This window comes from Macaca nemestrina, chromosome 15 (genome assembly GCF_043159975.1).
Source record: "Macaca nemestrina isolate mMacNem1 chromosome 15, mMacNem.hap1, whole genome shotgun sequence".
Lineage (NCBI taxonomy): Eukaryota > Metazoa > Chordata > Mammalia > Primates > Cercopithecidae > Macaca > Macaca nemestrina.
In genome coordinates, this window is record NC_092139.1 from 88,134,364 (window position 1) to 88,147,570 (window position 13,207).

Below are 13,207 nucleotides of genomic sequence, written 5' to 3' on the forward strand. Positions count from 1 at the left end.
TGGTGGTCCTGAGGTGGGTTCCTGGTATCTGTCCAAGCAGCCATCAGGGGCCAGTCCCTTTCACCAGGAACAGTGAGGCTTGCCCACCACTGAAGCACTGCCCCCACCCCCTCAGGCTCACTCCTCCACCTAGTGCAGCCACCAAGGCCATTCCTGTTCTCTACCAGGACCTCAGGGCTTAGCACTGCCCACCCCAACTGCTGGTGGATCTCTCCAGGTCTTTTGTTAAGGGATTTTTATTTATTTTTTTCCTTAAAATTCCCATGACAGATTACATAAAAGCATTTTTAAAGCATGTTTACTGTACTAAAAAAATTAGGATTTAGGCCGGGCGCAGTGGCTCAAGCCTGTAATCCCAGCACTTTGGGAGGCCGAGACGGGCGGATCACGAGGTCAGGAGATCGAGACCATCCTGGCTAACACGGTGAAACCCCGTCTCTACCAAAAAAAAAATACAAAAATCTAGCCCGGCGAGGTGGCAGGCGCCTGTAGTCCCAGCTACTTGGGAGGCTGAGCAGGAGAATGGCGTGAACCCGGGAGGCGGAGCTTGCAGTGAGCTGAGATCCGGCCACTGCACTCCAGCCTGGGTGACAGAGGGAGACTCCGTCTCAAAAAAAAAAAAAAAAAAAAAAAAAATTAGGATTTAGAAGAAAACCTAAAGCAGGGAGGAAAAAAGAACCCCCTGTAATCCTGACCCTTGGGAAGCACCAGCAGTGAACCTGCAGTGGACTTGCTTCTGGGCAGCAGCCGAGCTCCCATGTGGGACAAGTGCCACGCAGGCTTCGAGGATTGGGGAGTGGCGTGGCGGGAGCGGGGTCGGGCAGAAGAAAGGCTCAGTGCTTTGTTCTTTGAGACAGGGTCTCGCTCTGTCACTCAGGATGGAGTGCAGTGGTGCAATCCTAGCTCACTGCAGCCTCAAGCTCCTCAAACTTAAGCAATCCTCCTGCCTCAGTCTCCTAAGTAGCTGGGACTACAGGCTTGTGCCCATGAGCCAGCCACCAAGTCACCCCTAAGACAAAGAGGATTCGGCTTATCACACAGGGGTCAAGTGCCCCTAGGCTGCAAGGCTTCTAAGGGGTCCAAGCCTTGGAAGTCGCCCTTCTCAGAGTCCCCAATTCTTCACTGCTTTTGGTATTTGGTTCCTTTCTCAATCAAGAGAATTTTTTGATTATTTGTAGAGATGGGGGACTGCCTATGTAGCCCAGGCTGGTCTCAAACTCCTGAGCTCAAGAGATCCTCCTACCTCAGCCTCCCAAAGTGCTGGGATTACAGGTGTGCACCACTGCACCTGGCCTCAGGAGGTGCCAGGAGGGTATAAATGGTGGGTCTCAAGAGCCTCATGTCAGAGGGTCTCCATCCTCAGGATGGAACCACCTGGGGCACATCAGGCTCCTGATAAAATGAGGGTCCTCAATGCTCCTGTGGCTCCCCAATGTGATGTCCAGGGGCTTAATCCCTTTCCTGTTTGTCACCTTCCTGCTGATGGTGGGATGGGCTCAGAGCCCCTCAGGGAGGAAAATAAGGCTGCCGGCCAGACCAGGGGGGTGCAGGCCACCAGGGCTCTCTCCAGAATTTGTCTGCTTGCTTCACAAGACTTGCAGATGGTCCCCAATATTAAAGCAGCTTCCAAACACATCCTGGACATCAAAGGGGACAAGATGCTCAGAAGCCAGGAAGAAGGCAGGACTCGGGCGACAGAGTTCAGAACTCGTGGTTTATTGACACTTCTGCATGGTGGGCCCTTGGGAGACTGCCTTTCTGGCATCTTGGGACTTGTCCCTAAGAACAGGGAAGACAGTCATCCTGTCCTGGAGCAAGGCTCCCCCTTGCACAGGAACACAACTCCCATGCAGGACAAGCCCACCGAGACGCATGCAGATAAACCCTTGGCAAGGCCTGCACCACACTGGAATGGCAGAGCTCCGTGCATTTGGCAAAGCTATGGACTTGGCATAGCTTTTGGCAGAACGCACAGGACTCTGGGGGCCGCCCCCTTTGAGCTACAGAGGCAGAATCGAACCCAAAACACTGCTTCCTTTAACAGAGTCCAACTGGGTTACATTTAGCTTGGGGTGAGGCTAGGCCTAGGAAGGGCCAGAGCTGTCCTCCCAGCCCCGGGAACACGGCTGAGGTGGCCCGGTGCCCATGCTGGGCTCACCACGGGAGAGGAGGGGAGAGGGAGGGGGCTGCATGCTGGCCCTGCCACCCACACCCTGTCCCTTTCCCCACTAAACACACCCATTTCCTATCCTGGGTTCTGAGGTTGGGGCTGCCTCTGGGATTCTGAGGGACCGCCCCCACCCCTGCAGGCCTGGGCTCAGAGTCAGCCACACCTGTAAGGCAGGCCCCACTTCCCCAGCTTTTGTATTTCATATACAGTGCTGGTATCTGGAGCTCCATTCTTTTTCAGCCCACTTAATTTTAATAATAGACACTAATAACACTGAACCACTCCACCCCGCTGGTGCTGGCGGCGGGAGGGCCCCGTGTGCTGGCAATATCTCCCTAGGACATGCTGGCTCGCCTGCACCCACAGCGTTCCAGGAGGTCGCGGCCTCTGCAGACTCAGTGCAACCCCGGGGCCTTACAAAAGGGACACTCAGAGGTGCACCGCCTGCTCAGCTCACACAAGGAGCAAGTGGAGAGCCGGGCTGGAGAAAGGATTACAATTTACAGACAAGTGTCCCTGGCTAGGGGCCCTCATGGGACTGTGGCTGGAAGAGAAGGTCGCCCAGGAGGCTGGAGGCTGAAGACACCTGGTGCTTCTCGGTGCAGTCCTGGTCAAGACGGAAGAGCGCTCCTCTGTGCCCAGCTGCTGTGCGGGGGTGGATGAGGGCTCCCTCGGCCCCAAAGCAAGGACAGAGCAGCTCCCAGTGCTGGCACCAGACCTCTGCCAGGCATGGGGCATGGCCATCCTCTGGGGTCCTGGCTCAGGGGTGGGGAGCGGTGGCACTGGCACAAGCCTGGAGAAAGGGTTTCCCATACACTGAGGCTGCAAGATCTTCTGGTGGAGCCTCAGGCTAAGGTATGAATCAGACCACCAGGTGATATGAGCCGAACCTCCACAGGGTGAAACTCTACTCTTGGCAGCCAGGAAAATAATTATTAGCAAAGAAAAGAGAAAAGCAGATGCCAATCATTCTCTCCCTTCGTCAAGGTTATGCCCACAGGCAGGGTGGGCTGGTGGTGAGGGTGGAGCTGCGTCCCTGTGTCTGACTGGGCCTGTGCTGAGAGGGCACCGGGACTCTGGATGCTGACCCCCAGAAGGAGACAGCAGGCCTTCAGGTTAAGCCAAGCAATATTTGGTCATTGTTGGTGGCCAACCATTCTCTGAATGTCTGAATGACAGTGACTATGTTTAAGGTGGTTTTTTTTGTAAGAGACCTTAAGCAATGCATCCAACTGCACGGTCTCAACCTCATCTGTGCTATGAGAATGCAGGGTAAGGCTGGGTGTGCAGGTGGGGCCCCAGCAAGCCTGGCTCCCCGCTCCTTATGGGACAGAGTGCTCCCGTCAGGAAGGCGGCTCTAGTGTGCCTCCTCAGCAAGCTGAGAGGAGGCCGAGGCGCTTGGGGTACAGTTGTGCAGACCTTCCTGGGGCTCCCGCTGTCTGCAGGTAGACTCTGAATGCCTCTATGGAGACCACACAGCCCAGCTTCCTCCCTTTCTCCTCTCCTCCCCCTGCCCTGCTCTGACCTGCCTGGAGCAGCCCTGCCAACCTCCAGCTCAGCCCTTTCTGCAGTGCTTGGCCCTGCAGGAGGCCTCTGAGTCCTCCCCTAGCCACCTGACCTCTTTCCTCTACCTGACAGCCTTGCCACTTTCAACTTCGCACACCCTCAGTGAGCTCCCTGAGGCACCCAGGACCGTCGCTTGTGAGCCCCGTCTCAGGGTGCGCTAGGGGACATGGAGCTCTCATGCCTGCTCAGGGCATGGGGCAGAGCAAGACAGGCGTGCTACCAGCCACCATGGCAAGGTGAGGGGCTGTGGCCTGTGCCATGGACTCCCAGCAGCATCCCCGCTGCCTCCAGACTAAGCCAGAGACACACGGGCTGCCTCTACGCTTGCTTGAGTCTCTTAATTAAGTGTCTTTCCCAATGAGACCAATTTGATTACAAATTCACAAGACATTTGGGAATGTTCCAGTCACACAGCAGCAAGGTCCCTCTGCCCGGGATCCAGCCAGGCCCGAGGGGGTGGGAATGCAGGCAGATGGGCCAAAGTCACCTGGGATGCCCAGAGCCCTGCTGTCGGGCCCAGGCACCACCACACGGCAGTCGCAGCTCCTGCCAGTCACCTGGGGTTGGGGGGAACCTTGGGGGTGCTCAGCATCACAAAGAGGCGGAAAACTCTTCCAGAAATATCTCACCAAAATCATGCCTCCCTAACAAAACAAATCTTGCTTTTCTAAAAACCTCAGTGGGCCTATCCGAGCCCACTGCAGTCCTACTTTCTTCAAAGCTGTGTAAGGCACTTGAATGGCTTATTAACACCACCTGGAAAAATTCCTGTTTCAATCCTGATTTAGAAAATAAATTCAATAATACTGCAAAAAAACGTTCCTTGAAAAATAGCTTTAAAAAAGTAAATAAGTTTTCTAAAGAATAAAATAAATGCTAAGCTCTGCTTAAATTATATGACACAACAGGTCATCTTGGCACTGATAAAGAGAAAACCTTGAATACTGCTTCTGAATTAGACCTCCCTGGAAAAACAAACAAACAAACACACCAACAAAAAAGACACATGTGCATCGCCAGTTCTGAGCTCAGGGAAGAGAGCAGCCCGGAAGGCCCTGGTGGGCCCAAGCACATCACGGCTGCCGTGGAGCAGGGGCAGGGGGGTGGCTGCTACAGAACAGACCCTGGCCCTGCTGCGCTCTCCTCTTTGGGACACCGGTGTGGTCGACCAGGACTGGCTGGGCATATGTGTAAATATGAACCCACCCGGCCCCGGCCGCAGAGAGGAGCAATGGGAAACTGGGGCTGGCCACCCCGCTGCTGGGCCTGACCCAGGGGGTGCTTCAAGAGTTTGGCTCCTGGGACCGCCCCAGGGTCCCACATGCATGACCATGCTGCTCCACGCACACCAGTGTCTTTGGTTTGGCTGCCGTTGGGCACCTATGACCTCTGGTCCCACCCCGGGCCCCATGGGAGCTGGGAGTAAGAGCCGGTCCATCTTCTCTTTGGTGTGGTCTCCTAGGCTGCCTTCCACCATCTGCCCGCCACCCAGTGCAGTTCCACAGCCACCAGGACGGGCTGTGGGGGGCATCCCGAGTGGCTCTGGAGTGCTGGGGAAAGCACTGTGGGGCGGGCGCCCTGTCCACTGCCTGCCACCTGTTGGGTCCTGAGGCCTCTGAGGGAGAGAAGGACAGGGCGGGAGGAAGGGGAGGGCAGGGGCCTGGACCACCTAGCTTCTTGGTGGAGCCTGGGTCTCAGGTTCTGGAAGGCTGGAGGGCAAGTCCTGGCTCCTCCCACCTGCCTGGGGGTCCCCTGCTCCCTGGTTCCCGCCCTCCAGCAGCTCTTGGGGGTCCCTGAGGAAGACCACCATGACCGTGATGTTGTCGTGGGACCCCCGTTCCCGGGCCGCAGACACCAGCTCCTCAGCAACATGGAGCCCGCTGCCCTGCTGCCTCATCAGGTGGCTCTGGACGAGGCCAACTACTTCCTGGTGGGGTACGACATCAAAGAAGCCATCGCAGGCGAGCAGCAGGTAGTCCTCGGAGCCTGTCAGCGCCCGGGAAGCTGCATCGGCCTCCCCAGACACGTAGGGCTTCTGGAAGACATCCCCTGGACAGGCAGAGAAGAGCCCGGGTCAGAGGACCACAGTGTCCGCAGCTTCCTCCCCACCCACCCAGGCCCAGACCTCACGTCCTGCGGGGACAGAGACTAACCTGCTCTCACGGGGTCTATCGCTCCTTTATGCAAACTGCCCAGTGCTTCCTGCTTGCCTGGGAATGGAACCCCCTGACCTTGGCCTGTGAGCTCCCCCTTTCTCTGCCCTAGCTGCCCCATCCTGGCCTCGCTTCCTGGAGTGTCCAGAGACACAAGGAAAGACACAGCCTGAAGAGGGGCTGTCAAGAAGGTACCACATCTGCCAAAAAGGACAGAATGTTTCAGAGGGGTCAGAGGGGTAGGTGCCAAATCCCTGGCAATCAGCTGGGGAGGGAGAGATTTTTTAAGTACCAGGAAGGAGCAGGTGTGGTCACGGGGCGCACAGCCTGAGAGCTGGCAGTGACTGCATGCTGAGACAATGAGATGCAGACTGGACCCACTACTTTTTTTTTTTTTTTTTGAGACGGAGTCTCGCTCTGTCGCCCAGGCTGGAGTGCAGTGGCCGGATCTCAGCTCACTGCAAGATCCGCCTCCCGGGTTCACGCCATTCTCCTGCCTTAGCCTCCTGAGTAGCTGGGACTACAGGCGCCCACCACCTCGCCCGGCTAGTTTTTTGTATTTTTTAGTAGAGACGGGGTTTCACCATGTTAGCCAGGATGGTCTCGATCTCCTGACCTCGTGATCCACCCATCTTGGCCTCCCAAAGTGCTGGGATTACAGGCTTGAGCCACCACGCCTGGCCATTTTTTTTTTTTTTTTGAGATGGAGTTTCGTTCTTGTCACCCAGGCTGGAGTGCAGTGGCACAATCTTGGCTCACTGCAACCTCTGCCTCCTGGGTTCAAGGGATTCTCCTGCCTCAGTCTCCCGAGTAGCTGCGATTACAGGCATGCACCACCATGCCTGGCTCATTTTTTTTTGTATTTTTAGTAGAGATGGGGTTTCACCATGTCGGTCAGGCTGGTCTCGAACTCCTGACGTCAGGTGGTCTGCCTGTCTCGGCTCCCTAAAGTGCTGGGATTACCAGCATGAGCCACTACGCCTGGCTAGTTTTTTTTTTTTCTTTTGAGACATAGTCTGGCTCTGTTGCCCAGGCTGGAGTACAGTGGCACGATCTTGGCTCACTGTAACCTCTGCCTCCAGGTTCAAGTGCTTCTCCTGCCTCAGCCTCCCAAGTAACTGGGATTACAGGCGCGTGCCACCACACCCAGCTAATTTTGTATTTTTTGTAGAGAAGGGGTTTCACCATGTTGGCCAGGCTGGTCTCGAACTTCAGACCTCAGGTGATCCACCTGCCTTGGCCTCCCAAAGTGCTGGGATTACAGGTGTGAGCTACCACGCCCAGCCAGATCCATTACTTTTTAAAATTTTTATTATTATTGTTTTTTGAGACGGAGTTTTCCTTGTTACCCAGGCTGGAGTGCAGTGGCGTGATCTCAGCTCACTGCAACCTCCACCTCCTGGGTTCAAGCGATTCTCCTGCCTCAGCCTCCCGAGTAGCTGGGATTACAGGGGCTCACTACCACGCCTGGCTAATTTTTTGTATGTATGTATTTTTTAGTACAGATGGGGTTTCATCATATTAGACAGGCTAGTTTCGAACTCCTGACCTCAGGTAATCCACCCACTTCGGCCTCCCAAAGTGCTGGAATTACAGGCATGAGCCACCCTGGCCAGCAAACCCACATTTTTCCCAAAAGAGAAAAAAGGATCGTCAGCATGAATGCGGGAGGAGGATAAACCTCATTTCTGGAATATTGGAAGCTTTACTTCCAGCCCACAGGGTAGCGAGGCACAGGTTTCTACGAGATTTGTAGGAGCTGTTTTAGGTGAGATAATAACATACAGTGTAACTTACACTCAATTACTCGTGCTGCAGTCTCTGAATCTGCCCTGTTCCCTTCACACTAGGAGGATATCACCCCAGTGCATGACAAATCCCCTCGGCCCACCGCACTGCCTCCCTGAACCCCTGGTGAGCTGCGGGCCACACTCCAGAGGCCTGGGCTTCTGAGAGACCTTCTCTCACTTGGGTCGGCCTCTTTGGCTCTCACCAATGGCTCTGGAGACGGCCAGGGTCCCGTTGACTCTCCAGCAGTCCATGTGAGACACAAAGCCACCCAATGCTTCAATGCGTGCCTTCTCATCCTGCAGAAACACAGCCAGAGTCGGGGGCCAGGGCTGGGGGATGGGGTGTGGAGCTCCCTGCTGCTACCTGAGCAGAGGCAGAGCTGCTTCTAAGATGGCATTCAAAGCCGCAGCACTTGAACAAAGCCAGGAGGCTCAGAGATGCACCCAAACTAGGGTCATTAAAAACAGTGAGAAATTATACACAACCCACAGTCCTTTAGTTGCACAAATGGTAAAATGAACGTTCCTCAGGTGACCACCTGAGGCCACCTAGCGGTGCCTGCGCCCCTGTGCAGCATTCTGGGTCAGGGAGGCACTCACCAAGCTTGCGAGCCTGACACAGACAGCAGATCCCTCTGCTTCCCTGTCTCTAGCTCTGGGACACTGTCCCTGCCCTGAAAGCTGCTGGGCCAAGACAGAACATGTGACATGAGTGGTCACACAGCAGGGAAGCCGGAGCCAGGCCCTGACGGCAGCCTGTGCCCACCCAGTTCTTTTTTTTTTTTTTGAGACAGAGTCTCGCTCTGTCGCCCAGGCTGGAGTGCAGTGGCACGATCTTGGCTCGCTGCAACCTCTGCCTCCTGGGTTCAAGTGATTCTTTTGCCTCAGCCTTCCAAGTAGCTGGGACTACAAGGGCCCGCCACCATGCCTGGCTAATTTTTTTGTGTTTTTATTAGAGATGGGGTTTTGCCAAGTTGGCCAGACTGGTCTCGAACTCCTGACCTCAAGATCTGCCCTCCTCGGCCTCCCAAAGTGTTGGGATTCAGGTGTGAGCCACTGTGCCCCACCTAGTTCTTATCCTCCTCTACCCAAGCTCAGCCCAGGCACAGTCTCCACTCACCTGGGGACCACAACACTCCAGGCTTGGGTTCCTCCAGGGACAGGACAGAGGCTTGGTCCAGCCACAAGTCCTCTAGAAACCTCTTTGGTCCTATCAGCCTCTGCCCGAGGGAGAGGCTGCCCTGATGACAGCCTGCTGCCTGAAGCCTGCACAGCAGCATCCCTGACAGAGTGACGGAGGCACCCTGGGAGTGAGGTACCTCCCAGGTCTACTGGGGAAAGAGGGCATCCTTTACCAGTTTCCCTTATCAGGTAAACCTCCTGACCCCATGCAGCACCAGCCCTTCTAGTCCCCAAGCACAGCACCAGCTGGGCATGAGAACTCTGATGCCCCAGGTGATGGTGTCCCCTAGACAGATTGGGGTATCAGCCAATCCCCTCCCCAGAGCAGATGGACATGCACTGCGGGAGGCCTGGGGGAGGGAACCCTCTCCAGACACCTGCACCAAGGAGGAGGCCTCCTCGTGTGGCTCCCCTGCAGAGGGCATCATGGTGGGAATGATGTGGGTTTGCAGGAGTCCTGGCCTTCCTGGACGCCGCAGCCATGAGCCTGTGTGGCAACTGGACCAGCCTGGTGGGCTGGGTGCTCCTGTCCCAGCTGAGCTGGGGAATCAAGCCATGAAGGAGGCAGAAACAGGGACCTCAGGGCTCTCTCCGGGTCTAAGATCTGCCACCTCTGGGGTCTGAGCAGGGCAAGGGAAAGGCAAGGAGGACCAGGAAGGAGGGAAGAGCAGGAGAGAGCGAAGAAGAGGGGAGGAGAAAGGGCGTGGGGAGAGGCAGGTGGACGAACACACAGTACGCACGAATGTTCACACATATATGTGCCCACACACGCGTGAAGACGCCTGCAGACAGCAAGGAGCTGCACAGGAAGCAGCGCCTCCTCCTCTTGCCTCAGAGGCATTCCCTGGGGAGGGGCTGTGAGTGTGGGAGGCTCCAGGGAGAATCAGGAGCCTTTCTCTGCTTCTGTCTCCCACACACCCCAGCCCACTCCAGCCCCTCAATGTCCTAGAGGCAGGCACGCGGGCGGGTGATGGAGGATGAACTGCAATCTGCTCCCCATGCCCTCTGGAGGTGGGCTCTCCCCAGCAGGGGGCCATGCAGGCTTTCTCAGCTGAGAACCTTCCTACCTGAAGCCTGTGATCCCCTCTCCCACCATGCCCCATCTCCTGTGCTGGACAGGCTGCACCAACCCTGGCTGCGCAGGTTCCCTGGGCTCACCCTTCTAACCCTGGCCCTGCACCTGGGTCCTCCTCCCCTCCAGTGGCTCCTGCTTCCATTACACACTAGCCAGGCTCAGCCTGGTCCAGGATTAACACATCCCCAGCTAAGGGGTCTTCTCCCGGACTTCCCCATGAGTCTCCTTCTCACTGATTTTGGTTGGTTGTTTGTTTGTTTTTGGAGACAGGGTCTCGCTCTGTTGCCAAGGCTGGAGTGCAGTGTCATGAACATAGCTCACTGCAGCCTCGACCTCTAGGGCTCAAGCCATCCTCCTGTCTCCTAAGGCTTGAGAGGTGGGAGGATCACTTGAGGCGCACCACCACACCTGGCCCCGATTCTAGCATAACCTGCCCTTTCCTCCTGGCCTCTCCCCTGGCCTGCAGGAGTTGCATCTGCCTGAGATGCGACTCCATTCCATTCATCTCTGCTACATCCTACCCAGGTCGTTGCCCTCCTCCTGCTCCCCCATTAGACTCAGAGGCAGGAAGTGGATCCTGTGTTATCTCACTGCCTCTACAAAGTATCCTGTGCAGAGTGGGTACTCAATGCTTGGAGGCTGAACTGAGTGCAGAGGCAGGAGACTGTTCAGACAGCTGCAGAACAAGGCAGAGCACCATGAACTCCCCATGTACTCCTCGAAGCTGCTCTGGACCGCTGCTGGACCCCCGTTGAAGCTCACCAGGTTGAGGCCAGTTTCTTGCCCTTGTAACCGACATGATGCTTGCTTTTGTGGCAGAACCTTGGCCTGGATCTGTGATTAATTCTCTAGGGTGGAGGGCTGTGATCAGCATCACAGCAGGAGGGGCCAAGCCTACAGAGCATGGTGGCAGGACACTGGATCTGAACTCCTTGGCCCAAGTAGGCTGCAGCCAAGAACACAGACCCTTGCGTGTGCTTCTCTTGTGCAGGCTCTGATCTCTGCACTCCACATGCACTGGCCCACACAATCCTTAGCCCAAACCTCCAGGGACCCCCGTGTGATGGACTTGGAAGTGGTGGAGCTGGGACCAGGCAAGGCCGTCTGTCCATGCTCTGCCATGGCGCCATACTGCAGGGCTCAGGCAGTGTTTGAACAAAGTCCCCACTGGGCTTTAAGGGGGTGCTGAATGCTGAGCCTGCAGGTGTGCAAGCAGCAGGTGGGAGTGGGCCCAGCACGAATCCTGACTTGGCCACATTTTATCTGACTGCACGTCCTGGGAAGGAGAGCCCACTAGGCAGCAGGTGCCAAATTCCCCGACGGCGGAGGCAGAGGAGTGGCAGAGACTATCTGTGACTTTGGCAGTGTGCTCTGGGCAAGTGACTGAGCCTCAGTTTTCTCCTCCGTACAATGGGGAGACCATAAGCTGCGGTGAAAGGCCAAGGAACGCGGCTGCCCCGACTGTTACAATCATCGAGTCCCGGTGATCTCTGCCGTGCTTTCCAAACCCAGAAGCCACAAAAACAAAGACAACTCAACTCAACTACAGAAAAACAAAACTTCCATGTAGCAAAAGCCCATACACAAAAATAAAAGAGAAAAGATGCATGGAAAAATATTTGCAAATCACAGATAACGAACCAACCTCCTTAACATATACCAGGAACCTATAAACTGGTAAGAAAAACAGGCAAAGGAAAAAACAGTGTTGGCAGGAAAGGCTGTGTAAATGATCTTCAGCTTTTGAAAAGATGCTCAAACTCACTCTGTAACAGAAAAGCAAACTTAACAATTGCCCCAAGACAGCCTTCTTACCTGACAGGAAGAATCCTGCAGGCTGGTGGGACTGTGGGGAAATGGACCTTCTTGGGCATGTAGTGCCAGCCCAGGCTGGCATGGCCTGAGGTGGGCAGCTTGACAAATCTACCCAGACTGTACATGCATCAGTTCCAACCCAGCCATCCCACTTCTGGGGATGTGTCCTACAGATACAGATACACTTGACTCTTGAGCAATTAATGCTGCACAAAGTAGGTACAGATGCATTGTTTTCAACGCCGAAACACTGAAAAGATCTTCATGCTCACCCACAAGGGACTGCATGATGCATGCAATGTCCACAGCCCCAAGAAAGGATGAGTGCTCCTATGTGCTGATGTAGAGTTATCCACCATGTGCATGGTTAATCCAACATAACTAGTGGAGAGCAGCATGTGGGAAAAGTGGGGTTTGAGGGATAAACAGTCATTCCATGGTATCTAAATGCTCGCAATCTGACCTCAGGAGACACATGGACGAGACAGTCTTGTGAGAAGAGGTCTGAGTGGGACTGTCATCTTCATGTCCAGGTAATGACCTGAGTGCCAGGGTAGCCTCTACTCAGTACAGCCCCAAGCCAGGTTCCCTCCAGTCCCGGGGCAGCGTCACTTCCCCGAGGCCCCCTCATCCACAGCCTGTGGCCTCCTTGTCCGTGTGTTGGACAGATTCTGGTCTGCACTGGGCTGCGCTGACTGCACTGGGATGCCTGTCAGTGCAGAGGGCTCTGCTTTCCCCTGGAGCTCGGGGCTTCATGTAGCTGTGACCCACAGAGCTCTCAGGAAGGGCTCACGTGGGACCCCTTGGGACTCAAGTCAGGTGGGGAGCCCTCCCTCTTGAAAGGTGCCAGGATTAGTACTTCCTGAGGTTCCCAGGCTGGGGTTCCCCTGTGGGTCCAGCATGATGATGGCTGGGAATATCCTGGGCCTGGGCAGAGGGATCCCCTTACCTGCCGTTCTGGTCTGTGTGGCTCCATCAGCTTCACCACCTGTCCCTGCTGTACCAAAATGACCTGGGAGTCCCCGAGCCAGGCGACGTGCAGGGTCACTCCTGCAATGAGCGCACACACACCTGTGGTGCCGCTCTGCAGCCGCTGCAGGGAGAAAGGGCCCATGAGAGTTGACAGGAGGTGGGGACGGGTCTGCACTGCAGGCACATGCGGTACAGGCTGAACCTTAGCCAGAAATGGGCAGAACCGCTGAGCCACGCAATGGCTCGTACTGAACTTCACACTGAGGGACAGGAGAGTGCATCCTGCAGCTCCCCATTCACATCCACCTCTGGAAAATGCAAACTGTCTGCAGTGTCAGAAAGGAGATGAGGGGCTGTCTGGGGAGTGCACAGGGAAGGGCAGAGGATGACACGGGGCAGGATGAAGCTTCCGGGGGTGATAAATACGCCCGTTACTGTGGTGAGGAATCCACAGGTGTACATGCGTATAAGCCAAAACTTGCCA

General features: G+C 55.7%; 1 protein-coding gene across 2 annotated transcripts in view; it reads right to left on the minus strand.

Moving 5' to 3' along the window:
* Positions 1-1,695: 1,695 nt before the first annotated feature.
* The window catches only part of LOC105480654 (protein phosphatase, Mg2+/Mn2+ dependent 1F), a 33,785-nt gene continuing 22,273 nt past the window's right edge, over positions 1,696-13,207 (minus strand). For both annotated transcript variants that reach the window (XM_011739737.3, XM_071080063.1), the window contains 3 exons: positions 12,701-12,844; positions 7,883-7,976; positions 1,696-5,785 (listed from right to left, as the gene is read on the minus strand). In XM_011739737.3, the coding sequence (XP_011738039.1) occupies positions 5,406-5,785; positions 7,883-7,976; positions 12,701-12,844 (618 nt within the window). In that variant the 3' untranslated portion in view covers positions 1,696-5,405. The remainder of the gene's footprint in view (positions 5,786-7,882; positions 7,977-12,700; positions 12,845-13,207) is intronic.